Genomic DNA, 22360 nt, shown 5'->3' with positions numbered 1-22360 from the left:
TATTTTGTTGTGTAGGCTTAATCCTCAATGCTAAATGTCTGCTTCTGTAAACACAACTGTTTGCAAATTAATGAGTCCACTGCCTACCTATCTTGCTTTATCTTTCCTGAAATCATCTTTCCCCCTTATATGTCTTCTAGGAATGAATGGGAAGAGCATCCTGACAGCAATGGGCCGGCACACACCAGAGCATTCCATTGTGATGGCCACATGTTCAGGTGCCGTGTCTACCTCTCCCTGCTCCTCCCATTCCTCCTCACAGCACTCTGGGACAGGGGCCCACACACCCGGGGGTTCCTACCACTCACCTGCCTGCACCCAAGCCAAACTCTCCACAGGTAGCAGTAGTAATGCTCTGACCCCCACCCCAGCCAAGTCCCCAGCCTCCCCTCGCCTCTCCCCAGGTAAATACCTTGTTCAGGTACTGTAGGCAATTACACTGTTTTCCTGGAAAAGTTGTGATGCATGCTGTATTAGACTATGGTATTGCCGTAAACATTGAATTCCAATGACATCAATGTTAGAGGAATGTTGCTGAGGAGTTGTTTCACCTAAACGTTTCTACTTCACAATAACAGCACTTACAGTTGACCGGGGCAACACTAGCAGGGCAGCAATTTGACAAACTGACTTATTGGAAAGGTGGCATCCTATGACAATGAATGTCACTGAGCTCTTCAGTAAGGACATTCTACTGCCAATGTTTGTCTATGGAGATTGTATGGTGGTGTGCTCAATTTTATACACCTGTCAGCAACGGATGTGGCTGATATAGCCGAATCCACTCATTTGAAGGGTTGTCTACATACTCTTGTACTGATTATCACTCACAGCAAGGCATTTTAGCTAGCAGTTTGATAAAGTGTACTGGTTAATATTGTCTGAGCTGTGGCCATTGCTTTCTGTAAGCTCAATACTTTGCATGGCAATGTAGGGCATGTGTATTGGTCGCTACCTAAGCTTTACCAGCTTTACACAGGCTATGGTATTTATTGGATTTGATTTATGTGCCTATCACATCATATCACCATATCTATATCACCATATCTATATCACCATGCCATATCACATTTCAATCTGCCATGTTGCTTAGTCATGCTCATGGTCATTGCTGTATGACATCCCCATCATCCATTGATCTCTTGTTACATTACATCCATAGAGAGGATCAGAGCGGAGAAGAGGAGGAGTCCATCACCCCAGAAGGGCTCCCCTTTACTCTCCCCCCAGGTGGTGTTTCTGAAGGACATTGTGTGTTACCTGTCCCTGCTGGAGAGGGGCACACCAGAGGACAAGTTGGAATGTGAGTTATAGGTGTTGGTTGGAGGCAAGTTGGGTCAAACCAGCAGTTGGGTCATCCAAAAAACCCACATTTTTTTTAGATTGTACATTTAATTATTTAAGCAAATAATGTTTACAGCCATATTTATGTGGCCAGATACAGTCGAGCTCTCACACAGGCACACACACACACACACACACGCACACACACACACACACACACACACACACACACACACACACACACACACACACACACACACACACACACACACACACACACACACACACACACACACACACACACACACACACACACACACACACACACACACACACACACACACACACACACACACACACAACCTGCCTACACACCTGCCTGCAGTGGCCTCAACACTCAGCAGTACAGTGTAAGTGAGTGACTGGTTGCTAGCAGTAAATCAGGAGCAGGGCTCCCCTGGGGATTATCTCAGCACCTGTCCTTGTTAGCCCCTTGACATCCTAAGCCGTGGTGTGTCTAATAGACTTCTTTAGCATCGGGAGCTATATCTGCACACCCTGACACAGCTAATCTCAGCTAACCGATTCCGACATCTCAACAACACAGAAGTACATGTCACGCTCTATTACCTCCCCTGCTTCAACACAGGAGTGCTGTCGTGTAGCGCTCTAATATTTCCCCTGCTCTCCAGAGGGGGGTCTGACTGGGAATGTTAGTGGTGCTAACAAGAACACATTATAGCTGAATCATGGGGTCTCTTTTCTCTCTTTCCCCTCTAGTCATGTTCCGGCTGTACGACACAGATGGCAATGGAGTACTGGACAGCTCGGTAAGTCTGGCCCTCTCTCCTCTTTTCTCATCTCCTCTTCTCTCCCCTTTCTAGTCCAATTACATACCAACCTTCCCACTGGGCACACCACGTAATTTCAACGTGGCTAATATTTGGTTGAGACGTTGATCAATGAGATTACAACCTTTATTCACCCAGTCAAGAAGAGCCAAAAGTTAGTTGAATTTGAAATGTGTTATCACTAGGCTTTCAACCATCTAAAAGCACAACCAAATTCCAAAGAATAAACTATCAGATTGTTTGTTTAGTTGTCACCCAAATGTCTATCACACACTTTCAACCATTTAAAATCACAGCACATTTCAAGTGGGAATACAATATCACATATCTTGTTAATTTATACAACAGATTAATGTGTTACTTATCAATGTGCTTCATCTAATAGCAGAACCAAATGACCTGGATTGTAGTTGAGATTACATTAAAAGTACATGGTGCAAGTGATCAATGCCGTTTGAGATTCTGTACAGATTATTATAGCAATTGTGAAGATCTCCACAGACTTGCGACAACCTACGTATGCTAACTTGAACATTCACGCTTTATATGATTACATAAAAATACATTTATAGTTACAGTAACTTCTCCATTTACACCAAAAATCTATCAAATCAAACTTTAAATGCACGTTTTAAATAAAGTTTAATTTGATTTAGTCCTATTCTTTAGCATAGATTGTTGGTTGAGATGGAGATGTGAATCCAACATATCAATTATTAATTTGAAAGATCTAGTTTATCTAAAAAACTGGAGGCCTCTTATACTTCAATGTTGTGATGCAAAAATACTAGGGCAATGCATAGCACTCAGAATTAAAAAGGTTTTACCGGGTTTTGTTCATCCTGATCAGACAGGTTGTTTTTTACATGGACGATACATTAGAGATAATATACGACAACTAATAGAAATAATAGAACAACATAAAACATCTAAGAAGCCATGCCTGGTATTTATAGCGGATTTTAATAAAATAAGACTCGATTCTAGTTATAAATACCTGGATTTTTTTCAATTACAATGAGTCTCTTATAAAATAGGAAAAAGTTATGTATAGCAACCCCAGGTGTAAAATTGTAAATAGCAGTTACTGCTCAGAGAGTTTTGATTTGTCAAGGAGTTAAACATGGGTGTCCACTGTCACCATATCTATTCATTGTGGCCATCAAAATGCTAGCTATCAGATCAAATAACAACATTAGAGGATTAGAAATCCAAGGCTTAAAAACAAAGGTGTTCATGTATGCTGATGACTCAAGTTTTATATTAAGTCCGAAAGCTAGATCTCTGCAATGTCTCATTGAAGATCTAGATAACTTCTGGACTCTCTGGACTAAAACCTAATTATGGTAAGTGTACAATATTATGTATTGGATCTTAAAAAAATACACATTCTACATGACTTTGCAGTTTACCTATAAAATGGGCTGACGGTGAAGTAGACATACTTGGTATTCATATCACTAAAGACATAAATGAATTCTCCACAATCAATTTCAATAGAAAACAAGTAAAACTGGACAAGATCCTGCAACCATGGAGAGGTAAACACCTGTCTATTTATGAAGAAATGACACTGATTAACTCCTTAGTCATATCTCAGTTTACTCACTTACTTATGGCTCTGCCTACTTATGATTATTCATTTTCCAAATCATATGAAAAAAATACATTTTGCTTTATCTGGGATGCTAAACCAGACAAGATAAAACATGCCTATCTATATAATGAGAAGGAACTGGGTGGGTTGAGATGATTAAATATAAAAACACTAAACCTCTCTAAAAGTTTCACTTATACAAACATTTTAATTGAACCATAAATGGTTCTCAAGTAGATTATTGAGAAAAGCTCATCCATTGTTTAAAAATGGCTTTTTGCCTTTGTGCAGATTCCTATGTCTCATTTTCGATTAATTGAAAATGAAACCTTTTTCAAAGTCTCTTTTCCAAACCAGCATTGCAGCTGGTTGCAATTTCAATTTCATCTCCCTGAAAAATAGAACAAATGTTACAACAAATACTATGTCTGAACTCAAATGTGCTGGTTGATAAAATACCTGTATTTATGGAAAAGATGTTTGAAAAGGGAATAGGAAAAAAATATATTGTACATTGGAACGGTAGAGTTATGTCATTCATGCAGTTATCTTTATTGTTGGAAAGGTCTGCTCACTCCAAGATTACAACCAATTGATTACAGCATTACCTAAAAAATGGAGGAGGCAGGTGGCATTGGGAGGAATAAAAATAGCATAAATAGGAAAGTATACCAGTTTCATTTGAGGACCAGGATGTTGACAGCTGTGCCATGCAGATGACAAAATACTTGAGAAGAGATTTGATGGACCGATTCTATGGTAGAGCATGTATGAGTTGATATATAAAACGAAGCAAGATTCAAGAATTCATACTTTCATCTTAAATTATAAATCTTTATCTCGCAATCTGTGGATTCCATTCGATTAGATAGATTCAAATTGTATGTTAAACATCACAGCATAGTTGAAAGATATATGATGCATAGAAATCCGAAGAGGGTGGCCAGCAGAGATAGGTGGGATGGACTGAGGGACGCTGAGGGTTGGGATGTGGAATTGGTTTATTTTATTCAGAATCATTTTTTGAGGGCGGGGTGTGGCGGGGGGGCGACGACTGTGGGGGGTGGGTCTCGGATGGTTGAGAGGCAGCTCTCTGGGAACTGTGGGGGGGGGATCTTGGAGGGCTGGTGGCCTGGCAGTTGGAAGCTTGGGCCAGTGGCTGATAGTTCACTGAGCTCTATCGACATTCCCTTGAGCAGGGCGTTGACCCTGGTTGCTTCTGTGGGTCGCCCTGGATGTTAGTCTGTTAGATGACTGAATGTAATGTAAATGCTGAGTGGCTTCACTGCAAGTACATCATATGTTTTAATATTCAATACACATTTGACAAAAATGTAAAACAAACTGGAATTAAAGCTACACAGATGGAACTATCAAAGCAGAATATACATCTTCAAATGTTGATATTTTGTTGCTTTGACAACCAAAAACAATGAAATGTAACTAAATATCATTACATTTGAAATCAACCAGAGCTTGAAACCCTAGGCCTTTCAAGAAAATAGTCACACATCTTGACTTTAACATTTTGTTCTGTAACAGCTTGAATAAAAAATGGATTACATTTAGATTCTGTCTCACTGGCCTACACACAATGTCCCATAATGTCGAAGTGGAATTATGTTTGGGGAGGTTTTACAAATGAATACAAAATTCAAAGCTGAAATATCTTCAGTCAATAAGTATTATACCCCTTTGTGCGGGCCTAAATAAGTTCAGGATAAAACATTATTGCATAACAAGTCACATAAGTTGCATTGACTCACTGTGTGCAATAATAGTATTTTTGAATGACCTCATCTCATCTCACATATACAATTATCTGTAAGGTCCCTCAGTTGAGCAGTGAATTTCAAACATAGATTCAACCACAAAGACAAGGGAGGTGTTCCAGTGCCCTGCAAAGAAGGGCATCTATTAGTAGAAGGGTACAAATCTGACATTGAAGTTATTAAATACACTTTGTATGGTGTCTCAATACACCAAGTCACATCAAAGATACAGGCGTCATGTCACGGTCGTTGTATGGAGGAGACCAAGGCGCAGTGTGATAAGCGTACATTCTATGTTATTAAACAAATGCAACACTGAACAAAACTATACAAAATAACAAAACAAACAGTGACGCAATATGACTAGTGCGAACAGGTAACTAAACATAGAAAAATAACCCACAAACCAAAATGGCAAATGGCAACCTAAATAGGATCCCCAATCAGAGACAACGATAAACAGCTGCCTCTGATTGGGAACCAATTCAGGCCACCATAGACCTACATATACCTAGACATACTGAAACCCCATAGAATTACAAAAACCCTAGACAGGAAAAAAACATCTAGACAATACTAAAACTAAACCAACCGACCTAACCAAAATAATAAAGTAAACAAAGACAACTAAGGTCCGGGCGTGACACCTCCTTCCTAACTCAGTTGCCAGAGAGAAAGGAAACCGCTCAGGGATTTCACCAATGGCTGTGATAGGAGAAAATTGAGGATGTATCAACAACATTGTTGTTACTCCACAATACTAACCTAAATGACAGAGTGAAAAGAAGGACGCCTGTACAGAATACAAATATTACAAAACATGCATCCTGTTTGCAATAAGCCATTAAAGTAAAACTGCAGAAAATGTGGCAAAGCAATTAACTTTATGTCCTTAATAAGAAATGTTTTGTTTGGGGCAAATCCAACACAACACATCACTGAATACCAGTCTTCATTTTTTCAGGCATGGTGGTGGCTGTATGATGTTATTGGTGTGCTTGTCATCAGCAAGAACTATGGAGTTTTTTTTAGGATAAGAAAGAGCGGAATAGAGTTAATCACAGGCAAGATCCTAGAGGAAAACCTAGTTCAGTCTACTTTCCTACAGACAATGGAAGATAAATTCACCTTTCAGCAGGACAGTAACCTAAAACACAAGGCCAAATATACACTGGATTTGCTTACCAAGACGACATTGAATGTTCCTGAGTGGCCTGGTTACAGTTTTGACTTAAATTGGCTTGAAAATCTATGGCAAGACTTGTCAAGCAATGATCAACAACCAACTTGACAGAGCTTGAAGAATTTTTCTAAGAATCATTTTCAGATATTGTACAATCCAAGCGTGCAACGCTCTTAGAGACTTACCAAGAAAGACACAGCTGTAATCGCTGCCAAAGGTGATTCTAATATATGAATGAGATACTTCTGTATTTAATTTTTAATAAATGTGCTAAAAATGTGTTTTCACTTTGTTATTATCGGCTATTGTGTGTCGATGTGTGTGGGGAAAAATCTATTTAATCCTTTTTTGAATTCAGGCTGTAACACCTCAAAATGCGGAATAAGTCAAGGGGTATGAATACTTTCTGAAAGCACTGTATTGTCTATTTGAGGTTAATCCTGGGTTTAACTGGAAAAAACGTCATAGCTAAGCAGGGCTGGGCTAGGTTGAAACCCTGAATGGGAGACTGAATTAATAGCTGTAGATAGATCAAATCTCCCATTTTGTTCTTCTTCTTATAGTGGATATCATGTGACGTTGTTTTAAAGGTATAAATTCAATATACAGTACCAGTCAAACGTTTGGACACAGCTACTCATTCAAGGGTTTTTATTTATTTTTACTGTTTTATGCATTGTAGAATAATAGTGAAGACATCAAAACTACGAAATAACACACATGGAATCATGTAGTAACCAAAAAAGTGTTAAACAAATCTAAATATATTTTATATTTGAGATTCTTCAAAGTAGCCACTCTTTGCCTTATTTGTGGATGAGGTCATTTATTATCAAGAAGATTACCACAATGTTGTTGTTGTTGTGGTCTAACGTTTTGCCCTCTTCCTGTGTGTGTAGGAACTGGACCGCATCATCAATCAGATGGTCCACGTGGCAGAGTACCTGGAATGGGACTCTACAGAGCTGCGACCAGTAAGAATGCACACAGTCTTACGTGTCTTGTTTTCCCTGTTCCCAACATATTGGAGCGTTGGAGTAGGTCGACCTGAACAGGCTAGCTTTAACTACAGTGACAAGGAAATAACGGAACGTTACAGTATTACAATTTGGCAAGACTTTACTGGACTTTCCTCCCCGTCTCCTCCCAGATCCTGAAGGAGATGATGGAAGAGATAGACTATGACCGGGACGGAACAGTCACCCTGGAGGAGTGGATCAGGGGAGGCCTCACCACCATCCCTCTGCTGGTCCTGCTGGGCATGGAGACGGTGAGGCACTTTGTGTGTGTGTGTGTAATATAATATGATAATGGATGCCATTTAGCAGATGTTTTTATCTAAAGCAACTTGCAGTACAGTGAGTGCATACATGAGTGCATACATGAGTGCATACATGAGTGCATACATTTTAGTAAGTGTATGATCCCTGTGGGGAGAGAGAGAAAGTGTTTGTGTGTGTCTCTGTGAGTGCGTTTGGGGCGGCAGTTCCAAAAAAATCTATTCAGAACGATCTTTTTGTGGTGATGGATTACTTTAACAAAAAATGGATTAGCCCTCTTTTAAGCACTCTGGTCTATCATGCCCTTCTCTCCACTGATCTCTTGCTCTCTCTCTCACCCGCTCTCTCTCTCTCTCTCTCTGTGTGTAGAATGTGCAAGAGGATGGGCAGCATGTGTGGAAATTAAAGCACTTCAACAAGCCAGCCTACTGTAACTACTGCCACACCATGCTGCTGGGAGTCCGCAAGCAGGGCCTCTGCTGCTCTAGTGAGTCTGTGTGTGGCCCTCAGTTCCACTCTCTCTCTCCTTCAGTCCCTATTTCTGTCCCTCGTTGGCATTCACTACTCTACTCTCTCTGTTCTGTCGCTTCCTGGGTGCCTTTCAGCTCCTCTCTCTCTTTCAACCAGATGCTTGTCCCTATTTCTCTCTGACTATGTTATCCCATCCTCCATTCTGTGAAGAACAAACATGATTGCGTGACTAATTAATGATCTATATTCAAGGCAAATGTTATGTTATCGCTGGGTCATTTTATTACATGTTTCAATGAAAGGGTTGGTCTGGTGTTTGGTGTTCATCCACTGGTTAACTGTCTCTCTGTGTACCTCTGTGTTTCAGTATGCAAGTACACAGTCCATGAACGCTGTGTGTCCAAAGATATCGCTGCGTGCATCAGCACCTACGCCAAGTCCCGCAGACACACTAATGTGAGTACTATACATACAACTAAACACACACACAAACACAGACAGTAATGATATTGTCACGTGTGTCAATGCAGTATTTATTATGTGCCTATGTTTTAGAAAAAGTGTGACAAATAATGAGAAATGTAGGTCTACACTTTACTATATGACTCACAATTCTCTTGCGTGCCTTACTCATTCTAGTGTAATCCTCTCAGTCAGTGAGCTTGACTGTGACTCAGGCCTACAATATCCTACCTTAAGTGACTCTTTAGTGTGATGCCTTAAGCTGAGAGCTAACCCACAGCTAGCCCCTAACCACCATCTGACTAATGTTGTGTGAATAGAACGGCCTGTCGTTGCTAAGCAACCTGTTCTGGCAGTTAGCCGAGTGCTAAAGACTGGAGAGGAGCAGGAGGATCATGGGAACAGGGATTCAGACACACTCTCTCACTCTCTCTCTCTCTCTCTCTCTCTCTCTCTCTCTCTCTCTCTCTCTCTCTCTCTCTCTCTCTCACTCCCTCTCACACACACACACACACACACACACACGCGCAGGATCATGGCGGCAGGGAGATCATGCAGAGCTACTTATGTTGTTAACCGGTCTCTATATATAACCTCTGATTTAATTAGACCTCTTCTGGAATGAACTCACAGACCTTGAAATTGTCCCTCTAAGGCCCCCTTCTCTCTCTCCAGATGGAGGTCTACTCTGTTTCAGCTCCACTTCACTTTTTCAAGTCTGGTTCACTAGCAGATGATGCCTTTCAGAAGGCCTTTTATTTTTGTAGATATCTGGCACTAAATATAGCACGTTTCGCACTGGATTTATGTTGTGACCTCATAATTGTTACTGTCTCTATCTTTCTCTCCCTCTCTCCTCCCCCCCTCCCTCCAGGCTATGCAGCACGTGTGGATGGAGGGAAACTCTCCCACTAAGTGTGACCGCTGTCACAGAAGTATCAAGTGCTACCAGGGCTTAACAGGCCTACACTGTGTGTGGTGTCAGATCACTGTGAGTAGTACACACTCAGGGCCATAACCACATATGAGGACACTGTGTGTGGTGTCAGATCACTGTAAGTAGTACACACTTAGGGCCAAAACTATATATGAGGACACTGTGTGTGGTGTCAGATCACTGTAAGTAGTACACACTCAGGGCCATAACTACATATGAGGACACTGAGATAATACATATATATATATTTGTACACAATAAAGAAAATCAATTACGAGTAAACATAAAAATATTGCTCCCAGCATTGATCAAAGCTCAGAACACTTATATTCTTGATCTGACTGAGTTCTAATCGCGACTGCCTCTTTGCGAACTAGTGGAATCATGAACAGTTTTTTTTTCGTTATGTTCGGCTGCGTCCCCTGGATTTGCTTCGCAGATTTGCATTTTAGCAGCACAGGCTGAGGGCCTGAGACGTGAAACAAACTACCCCAGCTCGGTCAAGCAAGCAAGCTGCTGACAGTGTGTTTGCCAGATGCCAGATAAAAGGCAACTTTAGAACTGCCCGCAACTTGTGTCGCGTCTACAGACATCCCCCAAACAAACAAAAAGCAACTCTCGGAGTATGACTTGGAAAATAGTTGCTTAAAAATGTGTCAGTCAGTCGGGTGGCTAGCTGCCGGCAGAGACTTCTATTTCAGTAATGTTGAATTGCTTTGGCTAGTATTATTTTTTTTTAAATGTTATTTTTTACCTTTTTTTCATTATATCCAATTGGTAGTTACAGTCTTGTCCCATCGCTGCAACTCCCTTACTGACTCAGGAAAGGCGAAGGTCGAGAGCCACGCATCCACCGAAACACGACCCTGACAAGCCGCACTGCTTCTTGACCATCAATCAATCAAATGTATTTATAAAGCCCTTCTTACATCAGCTGATGTAACAAAGTGCTGCACAGAAGCCCAGCCTAAAACCCCAAACATCAAGCAATGCAGGTGTAGAAGCACGGTGGCTAGGAAAAACTCCCTAGAAAGGCCAGAACCTAGGAAGAAACCTAGAGAGGAACCAGGCTATGAGGGGTGGCCAGTCCTCTTCTGGCTGTGCTGGGTGGAGATTATTAACAGAACATGGCCAAGATGTTCAAATGTTCATAGATGACCAGCAGAGTCAGAAAATAGTAATCACAGTGGTTGTAGAGGGTGCAACAGGTCAGCACCTCAGGAGTAAATGCCATTTGGCTTTTCATAGCCTTTCATAGCCTTTTCATGGCTTTTCATAGCCGATCAGCCGAGTATCTCTACCGCTCCTGCTGTCTCTAGAGAGTTGAAAGCAGCAGGTCTGGGACAGGTAGCATGTCCGGTGAACAGGCCAGGGTTCCATAGCCGCAGGCAGAACAGTTGAAACTGGAGCAGCAGCATGACAAGGTGGACTGGGGACAGCAAGGAGACATCAGGCCAGGTAGTCCTGAGGCATGGTCCTAGGGCTCAGGTCCTCTTAAATCTTAAATTCACACAGGACACCGGATAAGACAGGAGAAATACTCCAGATATAACAGACTGTCCCGAGCCCCCCGACACATAAACTATTGCAGCATAACTACTGGAGGCTGAGACAGGAGGGGTCGGGAGACTGCTCGCTTAACCCGGAGGCCAGCCACACCAATGTGTTGGAGGAAACACCGTACAACTGGCGACCGTGTCATAGGCCTATATTAAAATGCAAAAAATACAGTTCTAAAAATGTCATACGTTTTCATTTATATCGTTTGCTGTTTGTCTTAATCTCGATCGCCGACTGGAGTTGATAGTTTACCCATTACCCAGCTTGTTTTTACCACTACATCACTGATATTAATATAGAATCGTAAGTGATTAATACAATCATCTGTGTGCTCCATTGATGTTTGTTTGTGCAGAGGTTGATTAGTAATGCCTACGAATACAAAGTGAAAGCTTCACTAAAACTCAAACCCTGATTATGGCCCTGTACGCACTCCCCTCTACTGGAGAACTCCTAGACTTGGGGCAATGTTTCTGTTCATAGTGCCTCAAATGCCTCAAAGAGCTTCTGTTGATAACAATGAACCTGAGGAAGTTCACAGGAATAGTTTGTAATCTACCTATTTTCTCATTTCTACTACCTTATATGTCCACTAGATGTCCCCATTAGGTAAATGCTCAGATGAAAATTCAAACTGTGGTACCTCAAACCACCAGTAAGGGGAGTTCAAAGATCTTGCGAGGGTTGTCAATTTATACATAGACTGTATATATAGTTTAGTAATGTGCTCATCTCTGTAGCATCACAGCAGGCATTTATTCAGCCTCAGTCTTAGAAGCAGCTACTGTACTTTACATTATATCTGGTACTGTTCTGCAATATCTGGCACTGTGTCAAATACCTATTTTTGTTTTTCTTTTCCACTCTTCTCCTTCGCCTCATTCTCCTTCTTGTACTCCTTCTCTGCTCATTTCCTCCCTCCATCCTCCTCATCCTCCTTCCTGATCAGCTCCATAATAAGTGTGCGTCCAACATGAAACCAGAGTGTGATGGAGGAGCCCTTAGAGACCACACTCTACTCCCATCCTACATCTGCCCTGTAGTCCTGGTGAGATCACATGCCGTAAATCACACTCTGAATCTCTAAATGTTTTATCTCCAATACTTTCCATGCTGAAAAAAAACTTGAAATATATAATTATAGACCCACAAAAGTATACTGAGGGGTGGATGGTTCATAATAATGGCTGGAATGGGGTGAATGGAATGATATCAAACACATGGAAACCATGTATCTGAGGTAAATTCATTCCATTCCATTACTATGCACCCGTCCTCCCCAATTAAGGTGCCACCGGCCATCTGTGATATACATCTTTTGTCCAATTTCTCTGTCACAATTCATATACACATTAACACATTTATATTTCTGTCTATTTATGTGTCTCTATGCCTGCTGGCCTATCTATCTGTCTATAGGACCGTCATTCTGTTGTGAAGCGGGGTGAAGGGGACTCCCCGCCCAGCACCAGCCCTGACGACCCGAGTCAAAGCTTCAAATTCACAGGAGATGGACAAGCACTGCAGGTGAGTGAATCGAGCCCAGAGCATCTTCAGAGCCTTGGAGTCTGTTGTGTTAGCTCATGACAGGCTAAAATGTTGATTCTGTATCTATGGATATACAAGATATCTCATTAGACTGTCTCTGCTCTCCTGTCCAGATCACTCCTCTCCCAGGCACACATCCCCTCCTGGTCCTGGTCAACCCAAAGAGTGGCGGGAGACAAGGGGAGCGGTAAGTGACAGAGCACACATTTCCTAGGTGGTAAAGGTCCGGAGGGATATTGTCTATCGGCATAGTAACAACCCCCCATCTCGTGACCCATGTGACCCCAAACTGTTCACTCCCCTCTTGTTGGCACAATGAAAATATTGCCATTCTAAAGCTAATTTCCTGCAATTCGACCATTTTGACATAGGGCAGATAATTTGTTTTGCAGGTTTATAGCTAATTTCTTGCAACTCTACATATTTTGCCATGTCTTATGTGTGTTCATATGATACCTGAATGAGCCAAAGTGGCACCTTTTTATTGGATGGGTAAAACAAAAAAAGCAGATATGGTGAAGTTATTAATTACACATTGGACGGTGTATCAATACACCCAGTTACTACAAAGATACAGGGGTCCTTCCTAATTCAGTTGCTGGAGAGCAAGGAAACCGCTTAGGGATTTCATCATGAGGCCAATGGTGACTTTAAAACAGTTACAGAGTTTAATGTTTGTGATAGGAGAAAACTGAGGCTGGATAGACAACATTGTAGTTACTCCACAATACTAACCTAAATGACAGTGAAAAAGGGTGCCTGTCCAGAAACAAAATATTTAAGTAAAACTGCAGAAAATGAGGAGAAGAAAAATACTTTATGTCCTGAATACAAAGTGTTCCGATTGGGGCAAATTCAAATCAAGACATCACTGAGTACCACTCTTCATATTTTCAAGCATGGTTGTGGCTGCATCATGTTATGGGTATGTGTGTCATCAACAAGGACTAAGAAGTTTTTTAGGATACAAAGAAACAGAATAGAGCTAAGCACAGGCAAAAAAAAGAGGAAAACCTGGTTCGGTGTGCTTTCCTACAGACACTGGGAGACAAATGTACCTTTCAGCAGGACAATAACCTAAAGCACAAGGCCAAAAAAACACTGGAGTTGCTTACCAAGACGACATTAAATGTTCGTGAGTGACCTAGTTACAGTTTTGACTTAAATCAGATTAAATATGGCAAGACTTGAAAAGGGCAGTCTAGCAATGATCAACAACCAACTTGACAGAGCTTGAAGAATTTTTTAAAGAGTAATGTGCATATTTTATAATCCAGGTGTGCGAAGCTCTTAGCGACTTACCCAGAAAGACTCAAATCAAATCAAAATAAAATTAAATGTATTTATGTAGCCCTTCGTACATCAGCTGATATCTCAAAGTGCTGTACAGAAACCCAGCCTAAAACCCCAAACAGCAAGCAGGGCAGGTGTAGAAGCACGGTGGCTAGGAAAAACTCCCTAGAAAGGCCAAAACCTAGGAAGAAACCTAGAGAGGAACCAGGCTATGAGGGGTGACCAGTCCTCTTCTGGCTGTGCCGGGTGGAGATTATAACAGAACATGGCCAAGATGTTAAAACGTGCATAGATGACCAGCATGGTCAAAAAATAATAATCACAGGCAGAACAGTTGAAGCTGGAGCAGCAGCACGGCCAGTTGGACTGGGGACAACAAGGAGGCATCATGCCAGGTAGTCCTGAGGCATGGTCCTAGGGCTCAGGTCCTCCAAGAGAGAGAAAGAAAGAGCATACTTAAATTCACACAGGATACCGGATAAGACAGGAGAAGTACTCCAGATATAACAAACGGACCATAGCCCCCCGACACATAAACTACTGCAGCATAAATACTGGAGGCTGAGACAGGAGGGGTCAGGAGACACTGTGGCCCCATCCGATGATAACCCCAGACAGGGCCAAACAGGAAGGATATAACCCCACCCACTTTGCCAAAGCACAGCCCCCACACCACTAGAGGGATATCTTCAACCACCAACTTACCATCCTGAGACAAGGCCGAGTTTTGCCCACAAAGATCTCCGCCACGGCACAACCCAAGGGGTGGCGCCAACCCAGACAGGTTGATCACATCAGTGACTCAACCCACTCAAGTGACGCACCCCTCCTAGGGACGGCATGAAAGAGCACCAATAAGCCAGACTCCCATCTGTAATCACTGCGAAAGGTGATTCTAACATGCATTGACTCAGAGGTATGAATACTTATGTAAATGAGATATTTCTGTATTTCATTTTCAATAAATTTGCTAACATTCCTAAAAACATGTTTCCACTTTGTCATTAGGGGGTATTGTGTGTAGATGGGTGAGAAAATAAATATATTTAATCCATTTTTAATTCAGGCTGTAAGAACAAAATGTGGAAAAGAGTAAGATCGTGCCGACAGATATGGCAGCCCTGCTTCTAGCCCCTAAGAAAATGTGCAGTATTTAGTTTGTTTTGTGTGCTATTTCTTACATTATTTAGCCCAGTCATTTTTTTGTGTTATTACATACAGTCGGAAATAACTTTCCGATATCAGAGCGGCAGTAACTCACCAGTATTACGACCAATAATATGACTTTCCGGAATTGGATCCTTTGTTCGTACCCCCCAGGGCAATTTAATTTATTCCAGAGGCTGCTCCAAAACACAGCCAATGGAGAAGAGGTAATCGGAGTGGACTTCTAGTCTGACTCAGGAGGCGTGCACACAATCCACCGCTTCTGAGTATATTACTCGCTAATGTTCAGTCTCTGGATAATAAAGTAGCAGAGCTCAGGGTGAGGATCTCATTCCAGAGAGACATCAGAGACTGTAACATGCTCTGTTTCATAGAAACATAGTTCTCTTGGGATATACTGTCCACATCCATACAGTCAGCTGGGTTCTCAGTACATTGCGCAGACAGGAATAAAGAACTCTCCGGGAAGAAGAAAGGCGGGGGTGTATGTTTCATGATTAACTACTCATGATGTGATTGTGATAACATACAGAAACTCAAGTCCTTTTGTTCACCCAACATAGAATAGCTCACAATTAAATGCCAATCGTATTACCTCCCAAGATAATTATTTTTGGTCAAACTGATACCATGACAGCCCTCAAAGAACTACACTGGAATTTATGCAAACTGTAAACCAAATATCCTGAGGACGCATTTATTGTAGCTGTGGATTTTAACAAAGCAAATCTGAGGAAAGCGCTATCGAATTTCTACCAACACATTGACTATAGTACTCGCGCTGGGAAAACATTGAACCACCACTACTCAATTTTTTAAAATACCTACAATCCCTCCCATCGGCAAATCTGATCACGACTCCATTTTCCCCCTCCCTTCCTATAGGCAGAAACTCAAACAGGAAAGAGAAAGGGGGATACCTCGTCAGTTGTACAACTGAATGCCTTCAACTGAAATGTGTATTCCACATTTAGCCAACCCCTCTGAATCAGAGAGGTGCGAGGGGCTGCCTTATAATCGACATCCACGTCTTCGGAAGTACTCGTGATGAGGTCTATTGAAAGCTGGTTAGACCAATCGGAATCCATGCTTCAAGATTGTTTTGATCACGTGGACTGTGATATGTTCCAAGTAGCCCCTGAGAGTAACATTGACGTATACGGTGACTGAGTTTCTTCAGGAAGTGTATGGGAGAAGTTGTACCCACTGTGACAATTAAAACCTACCCAAACCAGAAATCGTGGATAGATGGCTGCATTCCCACAAAACTGAAAGCACGAACCACCGCATTTAACCATGTCAAGCTGACTGGGAATATGGCCGAATACAAGTCAATCAAACATGCATAACGTCAGTACAGAGACTAAGTGGAATTGAAATTCAACAGCTCAGACACGTGACTTGTGTGGCAGGGTCTACACACAGTCACGGACTACAAAGGGAAAACCACAGACGTCTTGCTTCCGGAAAAGCTAAACACCTTCTTTGCCCGCTTTAAGGATAACACAGTAACACCGATGCAGCCTACTAATACCAAGGACTGTGGGCTCTCGTTCTCCGTGGCCAACGTGAGTAAAACATTTGTGTGTTAACCCTCCCAAGGCTGCCGGCCCAGACAGCATCCCTAGCCGCTTCCTCAGAGCATGCACAGACCAGCTGGCTGGAGTGTTTACGGACAAATTTAATCTCTCCCTATCCCAGTCTGTTATCCCTACTTGCTTCAAGATGTCCCCCATTGTTCCTGTACCCAAGAAAGCAAAGGTAACTGAACTAAATGACTATCACCCGTAGCACTCACTTCTGTCATCATGAAGTGCTTTGAGAGGCTATCATATCACCCTAGACCCACTTCAATTTGCATACCGCCCCAATAGATTCACAGATGATGCTGTCACCATCGCACTGCACACCGCCTTATCCCATCTGGACACAAGGAATACCCATGTAAGAATGCTGTTTATTGACTATAGCACAGAATTCAAAAACATAGTACCCTCCAAGCTCGTTATTAAGCTCGGGGCCCTGGGTTTGAACCCCGCTCTGTGCAAATGTGTCCTGGACATCCTGACGGGCCACCCCCAGGTGGTGAAGGTAGTTAATAGTGTCAGGACCCGGTTACGAACCTGGGTCTCCGGAGTGAGAAACAGTCACTTAACCAACTGAGCCACGAATAGTCAGCAGAACCCAGAAGATGAGGCAGACACAGCAGTACTTAAGACGGTGTATTTAATAAAGTAAAAAGGAGAAGTCCTTCAATACAAAAATGGTAAATCCAAAAGGTGGTAGGAATAGCACAAAAAAAGCCTCAAGAGATACTCAAAAACAAAAACAGAATTCCACAAGAGCATCCACCGGAATCGACAAGAATACACAGAACACTAGGGCTGGGTGCTAACATACAAACACAGAGCACAGAACTGAGGGAAACTAAGGGTTTAAATACAATCAGGGAAAACGAGGCACAGGTGCAAATAATAATGGGGAACAAGGGAAAAAACATAAGGTCAAAAAGCACAATGGGGGCATCTAGTGACCAAAACCCGGAACAACCCTGGCCAAATCCTGACAAACAGTACCTCCAATTCGCTGATCTCAACACAGGGGCCCCACAAGGGTGTGTGTTCAGCCCCCTCCTGTACTCCCTGTTCAGCCATGACTGCATGGTCATGCTCGCCTCCAACTCAATCATCAATTTTGCAGACAACACAACAGTAGTCAGCCTGATTACCAACAATGACGAGACAGCCTACATGGAGGAGGTGAGGGCCCTGAGAGAATGCCAAGAGTGTGCAAATATATTTTGATTTGTTCAACACATTTTTGGTTATTACATGATTCCATATGTGTTATTTCATAGTTTTGATTTCTTCACTATTATTTTACAATGTACAACATTTTACAAATAAAGAAAAACCCTGGAATAGGTGTGTCCAAACTTTTGTGCGTTGGGTTTGTGCTTCTTTTTCAACAAGACAGTCACACGACCTCAACCCAATTGAGATGGTTTGGGAAGAGTTGGACGGCAGACGGTTGGAAAAGCATTCCAAATGAAGCTGGTTGAGAGAATGCCAAGAGTGTGCAAAGATGTCATCAAGGCAAAGAGTGGCTACTTTGAAGAATCTCAAATATAAAATATATTTGGATTTGTTTCACTTTTTTGGTTACTATATGACTCCATATGTGTTATTTCATAGTTTTGATGTCTTCACTAATATTCTACAAAATTCAAAATTGTAAAAAATAAAGAAAAACCATTGAATAAGTAGGTGTGTCCAAAGTTTTTGACAGGTACCGTATATACAGTGCATTTGGAAAGCATTCAGACCCTTGACTTTTTCCAACATTTTGTTATGTTACAGCCTTACTCTAAAATGTATTAAATAATTTTTCCCCCTCATCAATCTACACACAATACCCCATAATGACAAAGTAAAAACTGGTTTTAAGACATTTATGAGAATTTGTAAAAAATAAACATTAAAAATGTTTTTTAAATGGACATATCACATTTACATTAGTAATTAGACCTTTTTCTTAGTACTTTGTTGAAGCACCTTTGGCAGCAATTACAGCCTTGAGTCTTCTTGGGTATGACACTACAAGCTTGGCACACCTGTATTTGGGGAGTTTCTCCTATTCTTCTCTGCAGTTCCTCTCAAGCTGTCAGGTTGGATGGGGAGTGTTGCGGCACAGCTATTTTCAGGTCTCTCCAGAGATGTTGGATCGGGTTCAAATCCGGGCTCTGGCTGGGCCACTCAAGGACTTTCAGAGAATGGTCCCGAAGCCAGGGTCGTTGTCCTGTTGGAAGGTGAATCTTTACCCCATCTTTACCCTGAGCGCTCTGGAGCAGGTTTTCATCAAGGGTCTCTCTGTACTTTGCTCCCAGTCCCTGCCGCTGAAAAACATCCCCACAGCATGATGCTACCACCACCATGCTTCACCGTAGAGATGGTTTCCTCCAGACATGATACTTGGCAGACATGCCAAAGAGTTCAATGTAGGTTTCATCAGACCATAGAATCTTGATTCTCATATTCTGAGTGCCTTTTGGCAAACTCCAAGCGGGCTGTCATGTGCCTTTTACTGAGGAGTGGCTTCTTTCTGGCTACTCTACCATAAAGGCTTGATTGGTGGAGTGCTGCAGAGATGATTTTCCTTCTGGAAGGTTCTCCCATCTCCATAGAGGAACTCTGGTGCTCTGTCAGAGTGAGCATTGGGTTCTTGGTCACCTCCCTGAACAAGGCCCTTTGTTCTTGGGGAGCTTCAGTGCTTGTGTGGTACACTTCCCCAGATCTGTGCCTCGACACAATCCTGTCTCGGAGCTCAACAGACAATTCCTTCGACTTCATGGCTTGGTTTTTGCTCTGACATGCACTGTCGACTGTGGGACCTTATATAGACAGGTGTGTGCCTTCCAAAATCATGTCCAATCAATTGAATTTACCACAGGGGGACTCCAATCAAGTTGAATAGTCATCTCAAGGATGATCAATGGAAACAGGATGCACCTGAGCTCAATTTTGAGTCTCATAGCAAAGGGTCTGGGTAGCTATGTAAATAAGGTTTTTCTGTTTTTGTTTTTTATACATTTACTAAAATATCTTAACCTGTTTTCGCTTAGTCATTATTGGGTATTGTGTGTAGATTGATGGGTATTTGTTTTTATATAATCCATTTTAGAACAAGGCTGTAACGTAACAACATCTGGAAAAAGGGAAGGGGTCTGAATACTTTTTGAAGGCCCTGTGTAATATTCCTTTTTTTGGTCACGACCGGTGGTCCGTATTGACCCCATTCTGGGTCCGGATCCTGACCGCTGTCCACCAGTTGAGAATGGCTGACATAGAACGTCTCAGATTATTCACTCTGATTGAAACACTCCTGCAATATGTGTTTTATAGAGTCCTGTAATGCTACTGCCAAAGTGTTCTAAACCTTTGGCTAGCTACTCATCATATAATCTAAATAATGTGAAGCTAACATAGCTAACAACAATGACTACATTCAAGAATTTTAAGGCTTTATAATTGCAGAGGATTTTAAATTTGGTAAATAATTATGGTCATTTCGCTGTTCCGACACAGTCCTAAAGTCCCAAGTGCCATTCTGGCTGTAAATGAATGTGTTCACTGTTTCAGTTCTCTCTCCTCTGTCCTCCCACCATGCTTTTCATAGCACTGTGAGGACACTATTTTGGCTTCAGAAACACCATCACCATAGCAACATAGTCTTAAATACCACTTAAAGGTAGAATTATTCTCTATTAATAGATGTGTTCTCATAACAAAAATATGCATTTACTCTCTGAGCACCAAAAGCAAGCCTATTTATTTCTCCCTTTGATGTAAATAAGGAAATGTTGGTGTCACTGATTGGTCTTGTTTTTGTAAATAAGCATCTTAAATGACATACAGTTCTCTTAAATTAAGTAGTATATCTCTACTATTTTCTCTTCTTGGGCTAACTTGGTAACACTTACATTGAAGTGTTCTTTATGACACATTCATAACAGTATCCTAACACTTTTACTGCCCAAGTAATCTGCCACACTACTGTACATAGTATGAGTTGCATTCTAGGACAAATGGTTAGTTCATCGTGACACATTCTAACCTAGCTGTCGGTTTTCCGTTGTCTCCTCTACCCACTCCTCTTCATCCTCTGTTCTCACTCTGACCAAAGTGCTGTGTGGGTATCGGAAGCTAACACAATTACCAGTGCAAGGCTCCATGAAGAGCACTGTGGAGGCTTCAATAGAATAGCCCTCTGATGCATCTCCCGCTTTTCAAGGTTACAGATAACTACTGTGTCATTGGGCACAGTAAGCTATAGAGAAATTGACCATTTGTGGAGCAGAACATTTCCTGTAGACGGTGCTTTTAAGTAAAACGTGTACTATTTGGATGGTGCTTCTTTACATGTTATATGTCTGTCTTTGTATCCATGAAGTATTGCCTCTATCTCGCACTTTCCCTCTCTCTCTGGCTCCATTTATGCACAGACAGTTTGTGAGTTTGTCAGTTTGTGTGTGTGTGTGTGTGTGTGTGTGTGTGTGTGTGTGTGTGTGTGTGTGTGTGTGTGTGTGTGTGTGTGTGTGTGTGTGTGTGTGTGTGTGTGTGTGTGTGTGTGTGTGTGTGTGTGTGTGTGCAGTAACTCTAATACTGCTGTTATGTCTCCTGCAGGGTATTGAGAAAGTTCCAGTACCTGCTGAACCCCAGACAGGTGTACAGTCTAGACCGAGAGGGACCCATGGTGGGGTAAGTCTCATCCTCATCACTCAAAGTCCCACCTATAGACACAGCCCAGAAAATGGATGGTGCAACACTTGCTCTATGATTGGATCTATACAAAAATATTTTTTTGTTTGTTATAACATTGTCGTGTCTTTGGCTATGCCGGATTAAGTGATATGACATGCTATTATATAAAATAATTTCTCCGTAATTAATATCACCTGATTGAGCTAATCATGTAAATGTAATTAACTAGAGAGTCGGGCACCACAAAATAATATTTATAGAGCTGTTATCTTCCGAATAAACTCTTAAAGACCTAGTAATATTTTACATCAATAGCAGTCAATATTAATCCTCATCTTAATTCAGTCTCATCTGAAAGTTGTAAATTCTTGGTTATCAGCACAAACCCTGGCTAACAATTTGAATCAACAATACAAAATTGGGTTTAATTGATTATTTACTAAATACCTAACTAATCACACAGAATTACCCATAAACATAATTAAATCATAACTTGATTACAAATTACATCATAAAAACTTCCTTAGCGGGCGGAACAGATATGACAGCTTGTTACACAAAAGAAAAGGGGCTGGGTTTGAGTGAAGGTGCGGGAAGACAGGAACAAAGGCGAAGCTGTGCAATCGTAAATACAGTACCTGATGCATTCTAAATTACCGCCCATTTGGAAAAGGAAAATGCAATAAATATTTGCT

General features: G+C 41.7%; 1 protein-coding gene across 3 annotated transcripts in view; it reads left to right on the top strand.

The window, feature by feature from the left end:
• The window catches only part of LOC135519328 (diacylglycerol kinase beta), a 166679-nt gene that overhangs the window by 67896 nt on the left and 76423 nt on the right, over positions 1–22360 (top strand). For 2 of the 3 annotated variants that reach the window (XM_064944505.1, XM_064944504.1), the window contains 12 exons: positions 141–404; positions 1163–1303; positions 2065–2114; positions 7587–7661; positions 7838–7957; positions 8337–8454; positions 8806–8894; positions 9775–9891; positions 12347–12445; positions 12817–12924; positions 13059–13132; positions 21588–21662. In XM_064944505.1, coding sequence (XP_064800577.1) covers positions 141–404; positions 1163–1303; positions 2065–2114; positions 7587–7661; positions 7838–7957; positions 8337–8454; positions 8806–8894; positions 9775–9891; positions 12347–12445; positions 12817–12924; positions 13059–13132; positions 21588–21662 — 1330 coding nt within the window. Of the gene's footprint in view, positions 1–140; positions 405–1162; positions 1304–2064; positions 2115–7586; positions 7662–7837; positions 7958–8336; positions 8455–8805; positions 8895–9774; positions 9892–10000; positions 10020–12346; positions 12446–12816; positions 12925–13058; positions 13133–21587; positions 21663–22360 lie in introns of those variants that run through there. The other variant, XM_064944506.1, reaches the window with a different exon arrangement.

The sequence above is a fragment of the Oncorhynchus masou genome, chromosome 29, assembly GCF_036934945.1.
Source record: "Oncorhynchus masou masou isolate Uvic2021 chromosome 29, UVic_Omas_1.1, whole genome shotgun sequence".
NCBI classification, from domain to species: Eukaryota; Metazoa; Chordata; class Actinopteri; order Salmoniformes; family Salmonidae; genus Oncorhynchus; species Oncorhynchus masou.
The sequence above is the reverse complement of the archived record's forward strand: the minus strand, read 5'-3'. Positions and strand labels throughout refer to the sequence as shown.